Consider the following 24,040-nt stretch of genomic DNA (forward strand, 5'->3'; position numbering starts at 1 on the left):
CCGTCTTGCGGAAGTTAATTTTCATGTCCTAGCTATCACACCACCTAGAAAACCTTGTGAACGACTCCTGCAAGTGGGAGTGGTCCGCAGGTGAACTGATTGTGTGGTACAAAACAGAATCATCAGCACAGAGGCGAATTTTGCAGTCAATGTCCGATGGCAAATCATTATAAATAGTATGAGTAATGGTCCCAAGACTGAACCCTATGCTACTCCCGAAGTCACTGTGACAGTGCTGGAATTTTCGGACTTATAGGATACATATAGACAACAATCTGAAAGAAAACTGGTGATCCAGGTGACAAGAAGCGGGTTTTGTAGAATAGCGTTAAGTTTAGACAACAATTTAGTATGGGGCACAGAATCGAAGGCTTTAGCAAAGTCAATGAAAATGGCGTCGACCTGTTCTCCCGCATTGAGGGCAGCTGAAATATCATGGACAAATTCACTCAATTGGGTTAGGGTACTAAACGCCTGCCTGAAACCATGTTGGGGTTTATTCAAAATGTTGTTTTTCTCGAGAAATTCCATTACGTGTTTGCATATTACGTGCTCTAGGAGCCTGCAAGAATGTCAAAGAAATTGGTCTGTAATTATTTGAGAGCTGTTTATCTCCCGACTTAAACAAGGGAGGTATCTTAGCAGGATTCCAAGATTTTAGTACAACACCCGTAGCCAGCGATTTTCTAAATATAACTGTGAGATATTGGGACATCCATAAGGCATAACGTACTAAGAATTGGTTAGGTATGCCGTCTGGGCCAGCAGATGCTTTTATGTCTAAGTTGAGAACGAGATTTAATACTCCAACCTCAATAATAGTAATGTCACGGTTTGAGGAAGAGTGATTGGGCACAGCGAAGGAGATAACCGCCGTATAGTCGCAGGAAAACACGGATTGGAAATAAGCGTTGAAAGCATTTGCTATATTTTGCGGATTATTCGTAGTCTCACTACCGACAATGATTGATGTGGACGACGAGTCGCGTGGCAAGACTGAGCTCCAAAATTTACGAGGGTTGGTTGTTAGCAAGTTACTTAATTCTACGCGGATGAAGAAATCCTTTGCTGAGCTAATTTTATTCTAATTTTAATTCTTTGCGCCTCTCTAAAGCTTCATATTTAGCTTGGTGCCTCAAGCCAAGTTGCGATTTATTCGACCCTTTGAAATCACGTGTTTAAAGGACAACGGCTGAGGCAAGGTTTCTTGCGAAAGAGGGTCAAATTATAATATTTTTAGCAATTTATGATGTGTAAGTTTCAATAAACTTATTAGACGCAGTCGAAGGTTTATAATTCTTTAAATATTCTTGATGACTTGCATGAACCAGTTACCGGAAAGAATCCAGGATCGCAATTTATTTTATGCGGATGAGTGCTTGTCGGAATGACAACGGAAAATAATAAAGAGAAGCAGCACTTGTAGTATTCCGAGCAACATGGCCTGGCGAAGGAGGTTGGTAGGAGAACTTCCGCTCTCTCTTCATTTAAGCAGACGAAGTCAGCCATGTTCGCAAACCTACACATGATCCCAAAGCGACCAACATAGGCACGAGAGTGTGTTAAATGAGGTAGCTCTTATTGGCAAGCTTCTCACGGCCTCTTGAGTGCACTGTGTTTGTACCACACAACTCAGCGCGGTGACTCATCATATCGAGTCGCCCATTAGGAGTCGTAGCAAGTATACCACACTCTTGAGTATATGCAATGGAAACCAGTGGCACAAAGCACATCCCTGACAATGGCCTTGATGCAATGGCATTTAGATCTACCAAGATTGGTTAGGTTAAGCTGTGGGCAATGTTTGCCCACTTTTCTTCCCAACGCGTTAGCACTAACCAAATACCGAATAAGACATACCTTACATTACTTTTTCCCCGTATTGAATAGTTGATTGATTCATTAACCTACACCAGGGCCCAAATTTGTTGAGGCTATAGGCGGTATTCGTTGAAAATTTAGCGGTCAATTTCTTCGCTTCGAAACTCTGGAAACGGATACAAAGTCGTTTTTGTACCGAATTCACTGTGCAACCTCACCATCCTGCGCATGCGGAGCGCCCGAGGAAGATGTTTCCCACGTGATGCTAGACTGCCCATTATACTCTCGGCAAAGACGTGAACTTTTACACAAACTGCCATTAGAGAACCGTCGTGTGGTGTGTTTAGAATCTTTACTAGGACCATGGCCTGATGCGGGGCTTCAAAATAAGGTTGTTCGTGCCCTGAATGTGTTTTTTACCTCAGCAGGAATAGTGACAAAGTATTAGGTTACATATTAGATTTTTGTCGTGACTCAGTGACCACCAACCCATGAGGATATTTTACAGACAACTTTTAGTACTCACGAAAGTGTGGTGCACAGTGGAATAGTATAGCCGGGTCTATGACCCTGTATTGGTGAAATGGAGTAGCCGGGAGCAGATCCGCTTCCAACCTCTCCACTCAATAAACCAGTTAAACCACCGCCACAGACATGGCCGATGTGCCACGGAGGCGGCGCAGCTTGGGCCAAGTATTCTAGTTCACTCTACCACAGCGGCCGCACGCCGAAGAAAAAAAAACACCGGCATGCGTCATCTGCTCCGTTCAATCCGATTCTAAACGGTGGCGTCAACAGGGGTGTTATTAACCGCACTCACATTGAACTCGAGGCACTACTTTGCGTTTGGTAGAGTTTGTAACGTGAAACACCGTCATGTGTTTCACAGTCGGGCTTAGCATGGACAAGTACCACCATCCCGCGGAGCCCGACGTAACGAGTGGCGGCGCACCAGCACGGTTGCAAGGCGGGAAAGAGGGGTGCTTCATCTGCGGGCCGTCAGCACAACGTCGCGTAGCAACAGACGCTTGGCCACAGATATGGCGGCACACTCGCATGGTTGCCTGCATGCATTCAACGCCATTGAATACCGGCTATAGGAAGCGAGGGGATAATTTTTAAACTTCAATTCTATTCGTATGGTGCAAGATAATGCAACGCCTGATTTGATCTGACCAGTTGCAGTTGAAGGCAGAAGGAAGTGCCGAGGCCGCGGGGTCCCCGGTGAAAGTGCTGCACATCTCGGACACCCACTACGACCCCGAGTACGAAGAGGGCAGCAACGGCGCCTGCGCGGACCCCATCTGCTGCCGAGCCCACAACGGCGCCCCCGCGTCGGCCGCAGCGAGGGCCGGCAAGTGGGGACACCGCGGCAAGTGCGACATCCCGCTGCGGACGCTCGAGAGTGCCCTGCAGCACGCCGCAGAGAAGAACCAGGCGAGTGGCTCAGATCTTTCGAGTCCGCACGGTCCGTGTGCACAGTCATCGACGAGGGGAGGTTAGATTGCAGCTTCAGCTGTGCTTCACGCAGAAACTAGCTGCTCGCGGGCTCTGCTGCTAGAGAGACTCCTTTTCACTCCCTCCGATGTGGCTTTCCCGCTCACAGTGTCGGAACATGCGAGAGTGTAGCTACGCCGTGTATAAACCCAGCCAATTTTCTTAAGCCTTTTTTCTAATTCCTCTCCTACCTGGTATTGCCGTGCATGCGCGTGGGGTGCGCCGGTGGAGTTTTCTGATACACGGTCCCTCCCGATTTTCATTTAGCCTAGCCGTATAAAGTTTTGCCTCAAAATACGGAAAATCCTGGCCTTAACGAACTGTTAATAACCATATAACAAATATATCACATAATATATAGTACTATTTACGTCCACTGCAGGACGACGCCCCTGCCATAGACCTACAAGAGCTGCTACACGGCGCTGTCCCCAACCATTCCTCGCCAATGAATCTTCCTTTGCGTTCATTACACGAGGTTGTCCGTCTTTAGTGACTTCCAGTCCCGGTTTCCGGCAGCCATTCTCTTACCATGGTGTTCTATTGATTGACACTTCTTTGATTACATGCCCGGACCAATTTCTGTTGGTCTATTTTTTAAGCTAAGATATCGTAATTCGAGTGGCCTTCCTAATTCAAGGCGTTTGTTTCCAATCCCTATGCAGTAATTAGATCGTTCTCTAGCCGGAGCCATAAAATGGCTCCGGCTTTCGTGATGTTTTGTACGTGTATAGTAAGTATCAAAGTTTCTGCCCCATAAGTTACCACAAGGAGCACCCACGGGATGTACACTTTTTTTTTTCTTTGAAGATTTAGGTAGCCTTCAGTCCAAAAATCCCCAGTGCTTTCGAAATGCACCCTGGCGGATTCTACTGCGAAAAAATGAAATTGCGAAAAGGGGGTTTTCACATCCCCTTTCAGCATTTCGCTGAAGCAAGACACATTGCCAACATTTATCGCCATAGACGAGCGGAAACGCTGAGAATAGAGAAACACTTTTACTCTTTTACTTGAGTGTTTTAGTACCGTGCAAAAATAAAGTTACCCCTTTCGCCTGGGGCTAATGACAAACCTGTACCGCACCAATTGTTCTTATTTCGACGCGGTTGAACAAATTTGTTTGAATGTACGACCTACATGACAACAAGAGCGCCCTTTCTTCAAGACATTGCGTCCGTATAACAATGACCTGTAACTCTCATCATGTTTTTAGTACCACGGAGTTGCTCCTCGACGCAGTTCCAACCTCTGAAAAGCTTGTTCTCCAACCTGGATAACACTGGTCTTATTTTCGAATTGTGAGTTCTGTGGCGTAGGCTAAAAAACCTGCAGAAATTCAGAGAATTGTCTACTAATGAGTAGCATTGCTATGCCGACTGTCTTGAGTGTGAGTTCTCTACAGGTAATCTTTTTAGTTTTCCAAAATTTTGTTCGACCAACGATTTCTATTTACGCTTTTATAATATTACAGGTGAAACTCCCGCGAAATCTGCAGGGCCTTATACGGTTCGCAAATTTCGGTAATTTGTTGATATTTTTCTAATTTCTTGGTTTTTCGAAATGCGGTTCGCCCAATTAACTCCCCTTACGCTTATAACGATTAAAGGTGGAACTTCCACGAAATCTGCATTGATGTGTAAATGCAGGGCGTTCCACGGTCCTATCTGAGGGGGTACTCTACAAAGAATGCTACGGCTTAAAATAGTCCGCCATCGTACGCCAATATCATGACACTTTTTTCCCCTTCCCGCTCACCTCCTGTTAGGGCGTATTTTTCTTACATCCGAAACCCTCAGCAGAGAAACACGAGGTGACTGTAAACGCCGGTAAAACTGTTTGCGTTTCATTAAAGCTCCTTCTCTCGCTCTTTCTCCTAGTTAAAGTGGTGGTCATGACCGGGCCCAGGCGCTCAATATGGTCACACGTTTTCGCTGGTTTGCCTTTTCACACCAAACACGGCTGAATTCTCTCAGTTAACTATATGTAAAATGTCGCAACGTGCGCCCCCGTAGGTGACCCATGTTTTCCCTTCATATCGATCTGCTTGTATTGTGTGAAAATAATTGCCATGCTACTAATGAACACGGTCAAGATGTTATGACTACTTTAGTAAATAAATCGGAATTTCCCAACCAGGGTGTGTTTGGTTGCATCCGCGAAGCAATTTGCCACATCTTTGGCGCGGGTGATAAATCAGGGTTAAGTGTCTTAGGTGTGCGCTGTCCATGGTACGCGAGGGAAATTTTTAATTCTAAATTCTAAGTTCTAAGCGGTGTTTCTAAATTTATATAACTTGCTGCACTAGATAAAGCGTTTGCGTTTGTTTGATAGCAAGGTGTTTACTGAACGATCTCGATTTTTTGCGACGTAGTGCTCTTGCTGCGGTATGTCTAATACGTACTACATTAAACTATTTATTCCGAGCCGCTTTGACTTACAATGGCCGATTCGCAGTCACAGCAAGCTTCCAATAGACATTGGTTATGTTCGCACGAGGAACATATCTTTCAAGTACAGAGTACGGCCAAGGGTTCTCTCCGAAAGCGAACTGCTACCCGGTAATGAGGCGTTTACGCTTCCGCTCTTGAAACGCCCAACAGCCACCCTTGGTTCTAGCGGACCTTTCCTTCAATGGGGATGCGTGCTACACGGAACACAAAGAAGTCGCGTGCTCCCTGGGCGGTTTCAAGTGTGCGCATGCAATCTATGGATAACCGATACACTCCATCTTTCAAGAGACGATCCCGATTTGACCTTGGAAGGGTTGTTAGACCACCTGTCGTTCAGCCCATTGTTAACCGTGGCGGGAAGTACTGGGTGGATTGGTTGCATGCTTTGAAAGGGTAAGCTATAGCTCAGGCTCGTGAATGCCGGGAATTCCTGAAGCTAACGTAATAAACAGGGAACGTTAACCAGGGCGATTCATCCTTTCCGCATTGCAGTCGTGTGAAAGCCACTGTAACAGTTCGGTGCGAATCCCACCGGCGCAAAACTGGAATGAGTTGTTGCAAGTTGCCAGCAACTACACGTGAACCTTCAGCAGTTCTCTGCCCTTTTCTGAACACTCAGATCGAGCTGGTGCTGTGGACGGGAGACCTGCCGCCCCACGACCCCTGGAAGGCCAAGAGGGAGGACATGCTAGAAAATCTGCGCGTCACCTCAGCGCTCATCCGGAAGTATTTTCCCAACGCCACTGTGGTTCCGTCTATCGGGAACCACGAAGCGGTGCCCGTCAACAGGTAACGCGAGCTCATATGAAGCGCTCCAATCGTACATTTACCCCGCTCACGTTGCAACGTTTCTTGGCTCAAGTGTTCATGGATCGGACCGCGAAACCTCGGACAGATGGCCCGGCGGCCGTTGCAGCATGCGGCAGCGAGCATAGCGTTGCACTGCTCCCGAGAGTCACTGCGGCGAACTAATACACTAAATTGTCCCTTAAAGATAGGCTGTGGACATCCCACACAGAAACGGTGTACCTCTAGGATCGTTTGCGTTTCGCCCTTACGGGAGTTCTCAGCAATTTCGTACACCCCTGAGGGCGTTGCTCCGTTCACGCTTTTCTCAATTTATAGTGCCTTTTCGGAAGCTAATAAGCCGCCAATTTGTAAAAGTAACAGCTTTCCCTATACCGCACCGCTTGAAGGCTTTCTACACAGCAATGTGATGAAAGAGACAGTGTTAGGTATTTTCAGATAGAAAGACCTTCGGAACTTTCTGGTGATCAGCAGATTTCCTCCTACTCCACTTTGCGTTACCTAGTTAAAGAAGAACTGCGCCTCCTGGAAAGTTTACCCGCTACCAACCACGCTGCTGCACAGCACGTTTCTCAGTCAGCCGAGACCAGCCCACTACATGTCCAGCCTGCCTTCCCTCCCCCTTTTGCGCCTGCCCACAGATATTCGCCTGCCCTCTCTCCGACATTTCCTGAGTCGTACATCCCGTACTATGATCCTTGGTGACCCCCCCCCCCCCCCCCCCCCCCCCCGACCCACTCATTTTCACTGTGGTATCACGGGTCACACTGCTCGATTTTGTATGTGGGCGGCGTCTGCGAGATGAACGTGCTGGCACAACACTGGACCGCAACACCTTCCGACCCCCATATGGCTTTCATCAAAGGGCATATCACTCCCCTCCACACCCCAATTCCCGTCAGCCTAGGACTCACAGTCCGTTCCCGGCAGTTCCGGCACGTCGCGACGTCGTTCACCATCTCCCTTGCGAAACCATTCGGGGTCGCCCTTTCGTTCCGTGTCTCATGCTGCTGACCTCCACCCGGAAAACTAATCTTTGCAGTTTTTCGAGAAAAAACTGCTATACCTGGAAGATGTAAAGTTCTTCCGCAGCTTATATTAGTAAGTTATCTGCCATCGTCGGAGGTGTTTCTGTTGACGCTCTTGTAGACTCTGGCGCCAGTATTTCAGTTATACATGCAGACTTCTGTACCCGACTCCGTAAGATGAAAACTTCCTACTCTAGGCCCAACCATGTGTAGCGCAAATAACGTTCTGATTTAGCACCCTGGACAGTGTATGGTACGTGTGCTTATCGACGGCCTCCGGCCTCATATCCCGTATGCAGTGCTTGCGCCTTGTGCTTATCCGCTCATTTTGGGGTGGGGCTTTCCTTCTTCAGCCTCAGCCGTCATTTCTTGTCATCGCCCAACCATTGAGCTCTCAAATGCGGATGTTTCGAGTGTTTGCAATATGCCTCAAGTGTACCTCGTAGTGGCTGCCGATTATGTTCTTCGTCCAGGACTGGATCTATCTGGTCGCCCAGAATTAGATAGATCGGTCAAAAAGAGTGTCGGGGGCATTCTAGTCTTCCCTTTTGGCGTCTCTAAAAACGTCGGGATGGCTACGTGCTTTTATACGCTTATGGAATGGGTTGGCAGCCCTTCCCGTGACAGACGCTAGCCCCGAACTGATTCTACCAAATCAAGGCACCACAATGGCCCCCACTGCCCAGGGAGAGACCATTAATGTTGTCCCCCTCGGCTCGTTGCGGACTCTTCCGCATTGTCGTTTTATCGGAAACTTCCACTTCCGATTTACCACCACCATTAGCTTTGACGTCACGCAGGAAGCGGCACAGTACTTCTTGGGTTTACCCGAGAAGCGCAGATCGTCTTTCGACTCCTTTTCTACAAAGTTAGGCCCGACCTCTCCCGCAGCACGCCACAAACAGACAGTCCTCCTATCATACGCCGCCGCACGTACCGAATGCCGACGTCTCAATGAAAAATAATTGTAGAGAATGTCTCCGATATTCGTCCCTCGGCAAGTGCATGGCCTTCTGTTGTTGTCTTAGTTAAAAGGAAGGATGGGTCAGTTCTCTTTTGCGTGGATTATCGAACCCTTAACAAAGTACTCGGAATGATGTCTACCAGATGCCTCGGACTGACGGTGCTTTCGATTGTTTGCAAGGAGACCAATATTTTTCAAGCGTGGATTTACGTTAGCCTTCCACGATGACCCAGCTGCTGGCCACGTCGGCTTTCAAAAAACGTTTGATCGGATTCGAGCCCCCGTATCTCTCAGCCTGGGATATCAAGCTTCTTCGCTGAGTATGTCAACTCCTGTGCATCGTGTCAACATATTAAAGCCCTACAACGCCTGCTGGACTTCTACAACCAGTAGCTTGTCCGGCGATTCTTTTGACGTGAAGATACCCATGTACGATGCCAATAAGAAGAAAACAGCATTCTGTCCCCCGACTGTTTATGCCAGTTTAACGTCATGCCGTTCGAGTTGTGTAACGCCCTGTAACCTTTGAGCGACTCATGGACACTGCTGTACGTGGCCTGAAGTTGAAGACCTGCCTGTACTATCTGGTTGACATCGTTGTCTTCTCGAGCACCTTCTCTCATCACCTGCAGCACCTGGATGAAGTGCTGACCTGTCTTGCTAACGCCGCTCTACAGCTCTACACAAAAAATGTCCTATTGCGAGCAAGACCATCGAGGTCCTCGGCCATGTTGCGAACAAAGAAGTCGTCCGGCCCGACCATGAGGAGATTAGCGCAGTCATGAGCTTTCCACGCCCACACCATCAGAAGACGCTCCGCCGCTTTCTTGGCCTTGGTTCCTACTGTCGACGTTTTGTGTGCAATTTCGCCACTCTCGCATCTCTGCTAAACCAGCTTCTCCTTTCTGGTACGCCGTTCGCAAGGTAAGAGGACTGCGAAAAATCATTTGAAACCTCAAGTAAGGTTCTTCCCTCTGACCCTGTCTTGACCCATTTCGACGACACCAAGCCGACCTTATTAAATACGGGCGCAAGCCGGTATGTAATCGGTGCTGTTATTCTCCAGCGCAATAACCGATCTATAGAGCGGGTTGTGGCCTATACCAGTCGAACACTAAGTGCAGCAGAGAAGAACTACACCATTACAAAACAAGACTGCCTCGATGTCGTCTGGTCGGTGCGAAAATTCCGTCCCTACTTATACGGCCGCCACTTCGCCGTAGTGACCGATCATCACGCTTTGTGCTGGTTATCGATGCTGACGAACCTTTCCGGACGAATCGGGTGGCGGATTTTACGATTACAGGAGTACAACTACACTGTACAGTATAAATCCGGCAAAAAGCACCTTGATGCGGATGCCTTGTCACATTTTTCCCTCTTAAACCACCGCGGTGGTTCAGTGGCTAAGGCATGGCGCTGCTGAGCACGAGGACGCGGGTTCGATTGTCGGCCGCGGCGGCCGCTTTTCTGATGGAGGCAAAAAGCAAAAACGCCCGTGTGTAGGAAATTTCGGCGAATGTCAAAGATCCCAAGGTGGTCAAAATTAATCCGGAGCCCTCCACTACGGCGCGCCTCATCGCCTGCGTTGCATTTGCGCGTTAAACCCTACAATCAATCAATCACGTTGTTCCCTCAGGTCGATATCAAACAGCGCTGGCGATGTTTCGTGTGCTCCTTGGCTTCCATCCACCCTGCACCATCCGTTGATTGCTCTGAACTTGTGGCTCTCTAACAGGCGGGCCTGCACTGCCGGACCATGATTGACCGACTGTCTGGAGTGGCGCAGTCTTCTAACAGCCTTTTACGCCGCCAGCTAGAAAAGTAGAAGCTCCTCAATAGTGTGCTCCGCCGCGTCAATCATCGGCCTGCTTGAGAAAAATGGGTGCCTGTTGCCTCTTGGGCTTTGGAGCCGAAGCTTTAGCCAGCCTTCCACAATGGTCCAGCTGCTGGCCACCTCGGCTTACAAAAAACGTTTGATCGGATTCGAGCTTCCGCTTCTCTTGGCCTGGGATGTCAAGCTTCATCGCTAAGTATGTCCCCTCCTGTGCGTCGTGTCAGCATCGGAAACGCCCTATAACGGCGCCTGCTGGACTTCTACAACCCGTGCCTTGTACGGCGGATCCTTTTGATGTGGTGGGTATTGACGTTTACAGTTCTTCACCATACACGCGCTCCGACTATACCGATGGATCGCGACCGCGGTCGACCATTCGACGGGTTATGCAAAGATGGCCCCTTTTCGGTATGGATGCTCCCAAGAAGTGGCCGAATTAATCTGCCATAACGTGATCTTATACCATGGGGCCCCCTTTCTTCTACCAAGTGGCCATGAAAAAGCATTACTCTCAAACTTCATAGCAGACCTGCTTTGTGCATCGAACACCACCCATAAAATGACGTCCTGATACCACCTCCGAACAAAGGCCTCACGGAACGCTTCCATCGCACAGTTTAGAATATAATTTCCGTAAATATCGAGCCAGGCCATAATAACTGGGACGCAGTCGTTCCACTCGTTACGTTTGTGTATAATGCTGCACGCCCACAAACCACTGGATACGCTCCGTTTTTTCTTGTTTATGGCCGTGAACCCTCCTTCGTCATAGACGCTTGTTCTTCCTCGGCGCCTGTGGCGGGTACGCCCCAGCGTCTGGTAAATTCAACTCTCGCCTTCACCACTGCCGTCGTCTTGCCTGGGAAAACACGGACGCCTGCCAGCAGGTCCGGAAGCACCAATACGACGTCTCTCACCGGTCTGTTAAGTTCTGCCCAGGTCACCGGATTCTACTCTGGACTCCCGTTCGTGAACCAGGCCTGGGCTATGCAAAAAACTTTCTTAAGCGATTCATTGGCCCTTGCACAATTCTGGAACAGAAGTCGCCAGCCAACTAGCGGGTCACCCGTGTGTCTTCCAGCACGGACCGTCGCGGACGTGGAACCGTGGTTGTGCACGTATCACGTCTCAAAGAGTTCCATTCACATAATTCATAAACACCAGCGACCGGGCATCCGTCTTCCACGAGGAAATCAATTAGTGTAAGCAGTGGAGTTGTCCACGTCACAATATTTCCCTGATTTCAATCTTCCATGTAATCATCGTCACCTGTCGTCCTTTTTAGTAATGCTTCATCTTCTTCACCTGTACATGATCATTATCAGCACTGACGCTAAGTTTGGTTGGCTGTGCGTTCGCACATGAAAGGCGTCTGCCTTCATAAATAAAATGAATGCTGTCGCTGGGGTCGTTTCAGCAAACAAGCAGCCGCAGTAGGACTGGTTTGAGTTTATTTCCGCGAGAATCAATTCACGTGCATCGAGGCAACATTGGGCCTAGAGAATGACGATGGAGGAGAAATCGAACACAGTGAAATGGCGGAAAGACCGTCGTTACCCAAATCGCCGAACAGAGTGCTGGTACCAATACCTACAGATGGATTCACTAGCCACGACATAGTCCACGTTGTCAAGACCTTCTAGACCCACCCAGCAGCGCCTCTCATGGTGGCTGGTGCGGCGGCAATGCACGGCGGTTCTTTGGTTCTTTATTAACATGGCGCAAAGGCGAAATTCCCCGTGTCTGTGCGGTTTGGACAAACGGAGTTGTCGGCGCTGCTCCCGCAGGCAGCGCGAGCCTGTGTCCTTTCTTTTATATGTTTTGTAATGCGAAAGCCTTGAGTGGTGCACAGTGCGAAAAATTGGCATTGTTGTCGTTATCCTGCAGTAAAGTCTTCAGCTACCTATATTGCCCCAACGTTTATAGCCTAAAGCCAACATGACAACGTAGAAACTCAAAAAATAATCCGCGCCAGGGTGATTGCAAAGCTCGAAAACAGCCCTCAGAAAGTCTCGAAAACATTACTGGAATCGCGAAACTTATAGAAGCAATCAGCGGCATTCAATAGTGTTTTCTCATTAACAAGTCCTAAAGGCTTTGGTGTCCTGACAATTGTTTTGCTTGTGGCAAGAGATGCATTATACTTTGCCATATGAAAACGACCTAATTTTGCCCTTTTGCTTGAAATTTTCCAACATGGCTGACAATGTAGCAATATTTTGTATCGTATCTGCAGCTTTGCCGTCTACAACAAGGCAAACTTTTCTACGCAATGGCTGTACAATAAGTTTGCCGAGCGATGGATGGATTTTCTCCCGGAATCCACGAAGGAGACCATAAAAAGGTAACCAGATGCTTCAAATCTCATATTGTGGTTTGGCGAAACTTTCAGCCGGCTGCGGGCAGTGTATAGACCATGCTCATTTCGCCTCGACTCATGCCAATTTTTTTCACTTCTAGCCTGTAGCATACACCAAGAATGAGGGGCAGTTTCATTTTGTGGAGCTTGCAGTAATTGTGACTACACGGGCGCATGCGCAGCATGCATATCTGCAGCTTGGTAGACACAACGCATGCCCGGCGAAATGTTCCGGAGCCGGCCGCCATGTATTTATTTATTTATTTATTTATTTATTTATTTATTTATTTATTTATTTATTAAATACTGCAGGCCCATTGAAGGGCCCAAGCAGGAGGGGCGTAACATGAAGGTGTACATGAAAACACATATCAGCAAACAGTTTGTTGGATGGCATCAAGCTTTTCAACGTTCGAGGGTGAAAGCTGGTTCCACTCTGTTATGGTTCGAGGGAAAAACGAGTATTTGAGGATGTTAGTTCTGGCGAAGTAAGGGGTAAGCGATTGGAGGTGCCTATTTCTTGACAAGCGGGCTGTGGATGGCTTGATGTAAGAGTCAGGTTGCATGGATAGTTTGTTGCTTTTTAGTAGAAATATGAATTTTAGTCGTAACATTTTTCTTCGAATTTGGAGCGTAGGAATTCCATTTTTCTTCAACAAGAGGGTAAGAGAGTCAGATGCACGATACTTGGAGAATATAAATCGGACAGCTTTACGTTGAATCATTTCAAGGGCATCGATGTTAATTTTTGTGTAAGGGTCCCATACCGCACATGCATATTCTAATTTTGGCCTTATTATGGAAGTATAAGCGAGGAGCTTAACGTTAGCAGGAGTATGGCGCAGTTTATGTCTCAAAAAACAGAGTTTACGAAAGGCGGATGCGCAAATATTTTTAACGTGTTTATTCCAACTAAGGTTATTGGTTAAAGTTACGCCTAAGTATTTATCTTCGTTAACTTCTGAAAGTGTACGAGGAGAAAGATGGTATGGGAAAGAAAGACTATTTCTTTTGTTAGTAATTTTCATGAAAACAGTTTTATCTGGATTAAGCTGCATCCCCCATTCATTACACCATGCAATAATGTTATGCAAGGAGGAGTTAAGTAGTCGTTGGTCATCATGGTTAGAAATTTCCTTAAACAAAACACAGTCATCAGCAAATAGCCTAATTTGTTCAGAGTCCGGGATAACGTTAGGAAGGTCATTTATATAAATTTTAAAAAGTAAGGGACCTAAGAAGCTTCCCTGGGGAATGCCGGAAGTGACAGGGAGTTCGTCGGAATCATGACCATCAATGCTTACAAATTGAACACGGTTAGACAAATACGCAGAAACCCAGTTAATAATGAAAGGTGGAAGGCGAATAGTTTCTAGCTTATGCTGTAGTTTGCCATGTGGGACGAGATCAAAGGCTTTACAAAAATCAATGAAAATAACGTATCAAGGACCTGGGCAAAGCTATGAACCACTGATGTTAACTGAGTGACCGTAGAAAAGCCTTTGCGAAATCCATGTTGGAAGGAAGAAAGTACAGCATTGTCATTCAGGAACGTTGTTATGTAAGTAGCTATAATGTGCTCAAGCATCTTGCAACATGATGAAGTTAGTGATATGGGACGATAGTTACTGCAGAAAGCACTGTCACCTTTCTTCAAGAGCGGTACTACGCGCCCTATTTTCCATTGAAATGGTAGAACGCCTAAATTGAGTGATGAACGAAAAATGACAACAAGAAAGTGAGAAAGCATCTCAGCATAACGGCGCAAGAAAGTGTTTGAAATGTTATCAGGATCTGGAGTTGCTTTTGTTATTAAATTCAATAACATTGGAAATACACGGGGTTGTGATACAATATCAGTCTGGCTTGGGGAACAGGAAGTGTTCGTAGGAATAGCTACATTTTGTGGTGAAAAAACACGGGCGAAGTAGCGGTTGAATTGTTGAGCAATGTTTTCTTTGTCGGTGATAACTGTCCGGCCATGCATCATGCGGCTTAGAGGTTGTTTCTTTTTGCTTATAAAGCTCCAGAACTTATCAGGTGCGTTAGTAATAAAGTTTGGAAGAGTATGCTGAAAATAGCGCTGTTTAGCAGAGATCACAGCATGATTTAAAGCTGATTGAGTTGCCTGAATTGCCCCCACACCGGCTCGTGCTCTCTTTAGCCGTTTGAGTTTTCTTTTTAGGTGCAAAATTTCTCGTGTAAGCCAGGAATTTTGCTTCGAAGCTTTTTTTGTTCTGTTAGGAACACAATGATCGATACAGTATGTGCATATCTTTTGAAATAGACGTCAGTAGCGCCACTTTTGAAATATTAGACGTCAGGAGAGCACCGTGCCCGTGTGGTCACGCAACTGTTGCACACGGGAGCCAGCGGGCCGAGAAATAGCCGGCCAAAGACGCCGCATGCTTGTGTGAGGCACTGAATGAATCCTGATTGATTGTGGTGTTTAGTGTGCAGCTACACCCGGACCATGAGGCGCTCCGTCGTGCGGGTCTAGTTGTTAATCAGTAATAATGTTTTATTAAATGATTGAAATAATTAATTAACTTAAATAAGATTAACAACTTAAATTAAATTAAATTAATTAGATCGTAATTAATATAGTAATTAGTAATTAAGTAATTATTAGTTAGTAATTAATTTCGACCTCCTGTGATTTTTTTGTATTTAGTACTTTGTACTTAGTAATCGAATTTCTTTTGTAGTTATTAAATGTCCCTATATTGTTTTTGTTACATTTGCAACACTAATTAAAACAAAGAGGCGAGCTAAACAAAAAACTGACAGTCGGTATAATAAAAGAAAACGCGAATATATCAAGGATGTCCATAAATAACAGCAAAGAAAGGGAAAGGGAAACGATAAGGGCCAGTTACATAGATGACCTCTCCTTAACGACGTGAACAAGTCTTACCATTATCTCTTCCGAGCAAACTAAGATCTCGCAACTTTCGCGCTCCAGTGCGGCTTTTCGGGTCGATCATTCCTCATTCGGCCTTTTGGCAGTTTTCCCCATCGATTTTCGCTCACTGTAAAGGTGTCCTTGCAGTGTTCATACCTTAAAAACTGCGGCTTAGCGGGTGCACGTTCTGCTCACCAGCAGGTGTTTGCGCTTTTCTCATTGCAATAAACTCCCGCGCAGTGCAGAAAATCGACAGAGTTTCACGCGATGCGTTTTAAAGAACAATTTTCACTGCGCTGTATCTGCAAGTATATCACGCTGCAGCGGAAAGGTAGGTGCCCTATCGACCGGCGGTGATTGCAAGGGATATTACGTTGCCCATTCCATTACCCTAAGGTTCACTTTTCATTGATGTCGTCTGTATACAACAGTGGTCGGAAGCCGTATGAGGCGGAGGGCCAGGTTTCACGAAGTCGACACGGTGGGGGCCGAACGGCATATCGGGGGAGGGGGGTAGAGAGAGGAGAAGGGGCTTTGGAAGCCAAGTAAAAATTTTTGAAAAATTGAAAATACTGCACAAAACGGAAACAGAAATCGTAATCATGTTTATTTTCAGCACGAATGTCACGAGTTTCGACCTCATTTGAGGTAAAAATTGCCATGTAAGCCTTCAGATTGGAAGTGAGATGAAGGGAGCAAGGTGGTCTGACGTCGTGCAGGGAGCTGCAAAATCCCCAGGAAGAGCGCAATTGAAACAATAAAAACTTATGGACCGCATACGCGATAGAGTATGCAACGTTGAAATATACGATAACTGGGTCTCTGGAAAATCTCATGAGGTATTTACTTTCTGCAGTTGGGATGCAGTTACGATGTGCAGTTAGGAATTACTGTCACAATGTGTTCAGAGTACTCGCACGTATTCACCTTACTAGGATTAGAAATCAAATCAAAGGTTTATTTTATTCCAATGTCCAAACAACGTTTCGAACAATTTCATCATGTAGCCGTCCTAATTTTGCTAGTATAGTAGAGACAACCAGGCAGCCTAATGGTTATATTTGTGGGCGGTATAAAAAACAGCAAAAGTGTGCTCGAAATACGGGCCACGCTGTGCTGCGGAAATGAAAACATGCCGTGCACTAACAACATTACCATTTGAGGCGTTCCCAAAAGGTCGCTTATGAAGGCTATTCACTGGTATTTGGTTGCGCCACGAACCACTCCTTAGGCAGTTTCTATACACCAGGAGGTGCAAAAATAATCGCCCCTCAAACATTACCAATTGATGCGTTGATTGCAAGCAAAAATGATGGTAAAAATCGCTTAATACGTGCGATTCCTGGAAAATTTGTTTTCTGGCTTGCTAGGTTAATACTTCGTTAAAATATGGTGTTTTGGTTTATGAATTTAAAATCACGTAGCTTCCACCACATAGCAATAGAAACGGTGACTTGGTATCTCAGCAATGAGAAAGTCCTGGTTCAGCAAAAGCGTTGCAAAAAAAGAGGTAATCCGTGCTCACGACATGCTCACGTGATGCTCACGGTAATATTCTCAAGACATTTTTGTTTTCATTTTTTGTACAGGGGCGCCTTCTACTCGGTGGAAGTGGCGAAAGGTTTCAAGGTGATATCGCTCAACACAAACCTCTGTTATCTCTACAATTGGTAAGTACCTTCATGCGAGGCGTCACACGGTCTTCATGTGATGGCAGCATGCTTTCCCTCCGGGACTTCACCAACAATATAAGGGTGGCGCTTCAGCATGCCATTTAGGCTGCCTACGAGGCCACGATATTCCTCGGGGGCTGTACATAATGAAGCTTGAAGGTCGAGTTCGACAGCCAACTGACCAACCTTCCCGTAAACGGGCAGGAGTAAGTGCTCCGTCTGCGATATCTACGAGACTTCATGTGAATCCAGGGAGCTGGGAGAGTGACCCCTTCACCTAAGTAGGTCTCCAGGACGTGGCAAGGCCGAACATGCACCAGGGAAGTTACGGAGGAGGGCGGAGTTTGGCTAAATGTGGGTGGAAGGAGGACGCACCCTTCCCATCTATCTGGGCCGCGGAAGAATTTGCTGTGACCCTCGCTATCACTCAAACTCCCGCAACGATTGTAACTGTCAAGCAGTCTGTCGTAGGATTTAGCAGGTAACATGGCCTCTACCACGTGAAAGCTCCTCAAATGACACGTCTCCAACCGGAAGATCGACTTAGTGTGAACCCCAGGACACTCCTCACTAATCGGCAATAACTTTGCCCATAGGCAAGCCTGCGAACTTTCCTCCCAGGCCTCTGAGGAAACACCGCGTCTCGTTATCACTCAACATTACCGCCCTTCAAGACATTTCCCACCTCCTCACCCGTAGCTTACTAAAAGTGAAGAAATAAAACTCCGGAGATTTCAAACACCTGCCCTCACCCAACTTGGCTACATCGGATGGACCCCACCAAATACCTTGGTTAGGTTCCACTTAAATTGAGAACGACTCAACGGGCAATGGAGCGGAAGATGATAAGTGTAACATTAAGCGACAAGAAGAGAGCGGAGTGGGTCAGGGAACAAACGCGTGGTAAGGACATATTAGTAGAAATTAAGAAGAAGAAATGGACGTGGGCACGGCATGTAATGCGAAGGCAATATAACCGTCGGTCATTAAGGGTAACAGAGTGGATCCCTAGAGAAGGCAAGCGCTGCAGGGGGTGGCAGAAAGTTAGATGGGCAGATGAGATCAAGGAGTTTGCGGGGATAAATTGGTCGCAGTTAGCACAAAACCGGGGTAATTGGAGATTAAAGGCCTCCTGCGCTGCCCAGGGGACTCGTGCGCAAGCGGCTTCCGGGCAGAACTTCCGGGTAGTACAAAACTGCGCGGCTCCCATAGGATCCCGTGTTCACAGAAGCAAAATGAGCTCGATGCTCCAGATTGTTTTGCGACATGGTCACCAGCACACCCCCGACGAGTCCGATCTCTTCTGGCGATCAACTTGGCATTAGGGGAAAAAGCTTTGCAGCGTTAAATACGTCTACAGCACCGACGAAAGTGCCGGGACGGTGACGGCGCTCTGCCACTCGCAGGTTCATCGATCGATGGTCGTATGAAGTGAAATTTGAAGTGAAACTTCTAGTTTAAACTAATACTCTAGGTGAAGGACTTTTCAGCAACAGCTGATCAGAAAAGAAGAGTGACGCAATCGGCGATGATCGCGCTTTAAAAAGCCAGCGAGTCCGGCGGACCGCAGGCTCGTCTGCTCCGGTGCGCCGCTCTTTTGCGTACCTGCGCACTATGCGCGCACTTTCATTAAACAGTGATCGTTTGCGTCGCCGTTACGAATACATGGTGCAGTGTTAGCTTGCCGTTTCGTTGCGTGTCTCAGTGACAATATTCAGCGAGCGTCAGAAGCGTGAAATATGTTTTCCGATTTCGAAATTAGTGGTCGTAAAACTTCGGGCGAATCGAGAGGCCGCACGCTTTCCTTGTTTGCGCTCAATTTACTTAATTACGCTCTTGCATAATATATTCCCAATTTGCACTTACTAGGCTAGAATGAGGGTCAGCAACGTTTTGAATTGTAGGGCCGAGTTGCATGCAGCCGACACGGCGGAGGGCTGGACGGCAAATCAGGTGGGATGAGCAGGGGGGCTTTGAATGCAAAGCGAAAAAATTCAGCGAATCGCCAATAATATCTGACAATGATCTGGCGAAGTGTGAAGATGGGGGACAATTCAACTAGAAGCGACCAATTTTCTGTTTTGTCTCGCTGTCTAACTCCATTTGAGGACAAAACTGCCGTGTCGGCGTTCAGATTGTTAGCGACGAAGATAACCAACAGAGTCAGTGATGATCGTATGTAAATATTCGGGGCCACGCCCTGTATGCGGCTGTGTTATGTCATGTAATGCAAATATAGAAGTACACATTTCTGCAGGCAGCGGGCGTGCTATTTGGTGATTGTTTTGCGTCCTTTAATAGCGATTAATTTGTTTATTTCGCGTAATGCCTCACCTACTCGCTAGTAAACATGTACCCTGCCATTCGTAAATCGTGCGGCGTAAAACGTTACGCAAGGATCATTTAGTTTGAGAAAATAAAAAAAAAATTTCCACTCGTTTTCAAGGCGGTGCCAGGCCAACAGGGCCAGGTGAGGCGGCTGCGCAATTCTTGAGTTCGCTTGCGTGCTCCCGCTGAAGCACCCTTCGCAGTTACCTAGCGTTCCGTGTTTATGCTACTCGTGAACTTTCCTTTGTCGACCGCACGCAAGAAGAAAGATCGGTAATCGTCGTCAGGAAGTTAGACCACCCGACCTGGCGATGCTGTCCCACGCCGCGACGACCGCGACAGCTCGCTCAAAAGAAAGCCGATAAATCGGCTCGTTTGAGCGGATATTATTTTGTTTAGCCTCTAAAACTACTTTAAGGGCTATTTCATACAGTATGCATTCATTTAAACGCACCATAAAGCAATTAAACTAAGTACAACCAAGTTTCACTCTGCCTTGTAATTGAAAAAACATGGAGGGAGGCTCGGGTCGTCTGCTTTTTTGTACTACCCAGAGGCGTCGGCCACTAGGGGCGCTGCATGTCGTGAAAACTCCAGCGCTGGAGGCCTAATGGAGAGAGGCCCATGGAGGTGGAGAGGCCTTTGCCCTGCAGTGGGCGTAGATAGGCTGGTGATGATGATGATGTAAATTCTTGCCCAACCCATGTATCATATTATCTAGGGCAGGCCAATGCTACTTTTTCTAGTTTCGGTTCTATTATTGCGCGCCTAGCGGCAGTGGCGCTGGGGAAATACTCCTCCTCCCATTTTTTCTTTCCGCTTCTCTCCGGCGCAGCTGGGGCCGCGCATGCACGAAAACGGTCACCGTAGTTTCTGTTGAGGCCATGCGAGGCAGCGAGGCCGACGCGCGTCTAATGTAGTGGGCGATTTCTCGTGTGTGCTCCCTCGGACATTATGGTGCTGCAAAAGGGACTCCAAGAACACCAGGATGAATCGTAACGCGAAGTCTGTTTGAGTGCTGTTAGAAAAAGGTGAGAACCTCGTTCGTATGCCGTACGTGAAGCTCAGCTGAAGGATAGGACTTGTGTCGTGCGTGTGCTGTGCTTGATGACAGACAATCTTGTCTGTGTTGTATTGGTCATCGGTGTTTCTCGGCGCACGTCGCGTTCGCGCGCGTGACTCGAATAAAGTGTTCGAGTGATATTCGAGCTGGCGTCGTTACTGCTCAAGCCGCGTGGCTTCGCGCCGCCGGAGCGGGGCTTGCCCGTGGAGGCAGCGGGGCGGCGGTGGCCGGGTGGGAACGGGGGGAGGGGGGGGGGGAGGAATCTAACCGGCATGAGAGGAGAGAGCATTATCTCTCCCCCACGCAAGCTGCGCGCCCTCTCATTGTTGCCATGAGAATTACAACGCCTTCAAGGCCAACATGGGGGTGGCGTTGTTAGGGCAATAACAACACTCACCAGGGGAGAATATGGCGCAAGAATCACAATTAGCCCGGACGCTGGGTTGAAGGCTAAGAGACCGCCTCCCGTCTAGGGTGCGCACATAACTCAGCCCTCGAACCTTAATCCCATTTCCATTCCTGAGCTGTGGGAGAACCCGACGACCAGCGCCGGCTCGGATGCACAGCAACTCCTGGTGTCCAGGGCTGTGACAGCCCGGTCGTCCCATGGTCTCCTGGAATGACAAACCACTCCCACATCCCCAGGCTCAAAATAAAGTTTTTCTTCCTTCCTTCTCAAGGCCAAAGCGGACACTCTGTTAATATATACCACAAAAAAGGGGAACAGCAAGGCTCCCTTCGCCATTTCGGGGGGGGGGGGGGGGGGGAAGTCCACCTGAACATTTTGGGAAGAGAGCTCCAGAGACACATGCCTACGGCACGTGGACAGCCAGGTAGCGATTAGTTACCAGGTTGGGCTACGAATAGCCATACTGGGCTACTTGGTGTTGTGGTTAGCAGGAAAAATTGTTGGTTGGCCATTTGGCTATCCTTGGACTATTCTGTGCTCTTGCATGATATATTCTAAAGGTAGGAAGACTATTAAAATACTAGTTTTCAAAATAGCCAACCCACCACTTTTAAACTGGCCCTCAAAAAAGCAAACAGATCAGACCCGACAGGAAATCTGGTGCGAGTTGTTGGCTCAGCGCGGAAAAGCGGAACGAACGAACACGCCGAGACATAGATAGTCCTGGAGTTCCACCCTATTTTTTTCGAGCATTTAAGCAATTATATACTCCAAACGGAACAGAAAAAATCCCCAGAAGATATAAACTTTCAAACGGTGTATAATAACAATTTTACATAGGCTCGATTTTCAAAATCGCCCAGAAATTTTTTCTCTTTTTCAAAAATTGGGAGTGTCGATGTGCACCGAATCGCAGTACGCTACAATAGAGGTGTTCAAGTGGAACCCTATTGTAAAGGATGCGGTTGTACGCCAAATTTCAGTGTCCTATGTCAAATGCCGCAGACGAGCGAATCTGAATTTTATGTTAATTCACTCTAACAAAAACCAACTTGCGGAACGGAATATTTGTAAAAACGTTGCAGAACATTTGGAATGTAAAGTTTGGACTAGCGAGAAATTATTTTAGGACTTTACACGATTCTAGAGTGTATTGACGTATTTTAATACCACTACAACGTACATTAGTCGAGTTTGGTTATATAACTAGCGCTCATTTTGTAAATAAATCTAATTCTTTGCAGCGGACATACCAAGAAACTTTCAAAGGAATCTTGTTAAGTTTTGTGCTCGGGCCATTTTGGGCTGTTTTTGCTTTCGGGTGACACGGCGCAAAAACGCGCCGCGTTACTCTGAGAGAACCTTTCAATTGTACTTTTGAGCTATATGAAGCATAATGTAGCGGGTTATTCTGCAAAAACCTGGTAACCCTTGGCAGGGCCCATCGCTTGCACACCGCCAGTCTAGGGTACACCACGGCACGAAGCTGGTACGTGCTGAACAGGATCTGCCGAACACTTTCGCCTATTTGGCGTTCACAGAGTGAAAGGTCCCAAAATAATTTTTGAGTCTTTAAAGCGGAGTCACGAAAGTCTAAACCGTATAAAAAAAACAACAGAAAAATAACTTCGTGAATAATTTGTTATTAATCTTATTTTTTTTGCATAAACAGCAATTTTCAGGGTAATGCTGTAATATTGAGCTTCATTAGGGCGTAGCCAGAAAAGGGTAGATAAGGCTTTTACAGGAAGCGCTTCGACAAAGAGAAAACTTTATTCTCTAAACAGCCCTAGTCCGGGCCGTCGTACCATAGTCTCTTCATTAGGAGACGGCTGTTCCGTAGAACTCCCAGGGGCCGCACTAACACGAAGTGAGTGGGCCGCCAAAAGTTCTTGCGCCTATATCCTGTGCTTCGAGAGAGAGAAAACTTTATTCTCTAAACAGCCCTAGTCCGGGCCGTCATACCACAGTCTCTTCATTAGGAGTCGGCTGGTCCGTAGAACTCCCAGGGGCCGCACTAACACGAAGGGAGTGGGCCGCCAAAAGTTCTTGCGTCTATTTGACATCCACGCCAGAACGCCAGATTCGACCAGTCCTCCCAGGAAGCGATGCGGGAACGCAGGTGCGGCAGGGGTGCCTGATGTGAGGTAGAAAGCGGTAGCGTGTGAACCGGGAATCGAATAAGTGGCAGGGTGGCTCGAGAGGAAATCTCGAATTTTCTCCCCTTTAACCATTCCTGAATTGGCCACTGAAGATAACACCATAGAAGGGGGCACTGTCCGGCATCCTGAAATGACTAAATGGGTGCTGCAAATATAAAATGTTCGCTTCGATTTATAACAATGAGAAAGCATTATCTGATCCTATTCGCTTCAATGCTAACAATTATTATTTGCGCACCCCTACAAGAACATGTAGTCACAAGCTTCCTATTTGTTCTGTCTCAATGCTTCGTGAATACCCACTACCTGTGGTAAAACAAGTTTGGAAGCCACTAAGCAACCAGTCGAGCAATTACTAACTTTATACGAACGTTTCTTGTAGGTGGCTCCTGTACAACTCCACCGACCCAAGTGGTCAGCTGCAGTGGTTGGCGGACGAGCTTCAACGGTCCGAGGATTCTGGAGAGAAGGTCTACATCATCGGGCACGTGGCACCCGTCAAAGTTGAATGCATCCCCGTCTGGGCGGACAATTTCCGGCGCATCGTCGACCGGTACGTGTCGGTGTCTCTAAACATACCTTGTGCCACCACGTTTTTATCGCTTGAGCAACAGATGAGACATGTCGCAGAAGTATTCCTTTGGCTCCGCCCAGCCACGTCAATCGGGCGACACAGGGAATTTTATAAGAGCATAGGACAGAGCGTAGACAGCGCGTGCAGAGAGGTGCTTTTGCAA

At 47.3% G+C, this 24,040-nt stretch overlaps 1 protein-coding gene across 6 annotated transcripts in view; it reads left to right on the forward strand.

Annotated features, from left to right (window-relative positions):
* The window catches only part of LOC144153574 (sphingomyelin phosphodiesterase-like), a 197,259-nt gene that overhangs the window by 167,592 nt on the left and 5,627 nt on the right, over positions 1–24,040 (forward strand). For 5 of the 6 annotated variants that reach the window (XM_077685199.1, XM_077685196.1, XM_077685198.1 and 2 more), the window contains exons 5-9: positions 3,001–3,258; positions 6,388–6,557; positions 12,641–12,748; positions 17,258–17,338; positions 23,686–23,856. In XM_077685199.1, coding sequence (XP_077541325.1) covers positions 3,001–3,258; positions 6,388–6,557; positions 12,641–12,748; positions 17,258–17,338; positions 23,686–23,856 — 788 coding nt within the window. The remainder of the gene's footprint in view (positions 1–3,000; positions 3,259–6,387; positions 6,558–12,640; positions 12,749–17,257; positions 17,339–23,685; positions 23,857–24,040) is intronic. The other variant, XM_077685200.1, reaches the window with a different exon arrangement.

This window comes from Haemaphysalis longicornis, unplaced genomic scaffold (genome assembly GCF_048455015.1).
Source record: "Haemaphysalis longicornis isolate Haplotype H1 unplaced genomic scaffold, Haemaphysalis longicornis Haplotype H1 scaffold_9, whole genome shotgun sequence".
Classification (NCBI taxonomy): Eukaryota; Metazoa; Arthropoda; class Arachnida; order Ixodida; family Ixodidae; genus Haemaphysalis; species Haemaphysalis longicornis.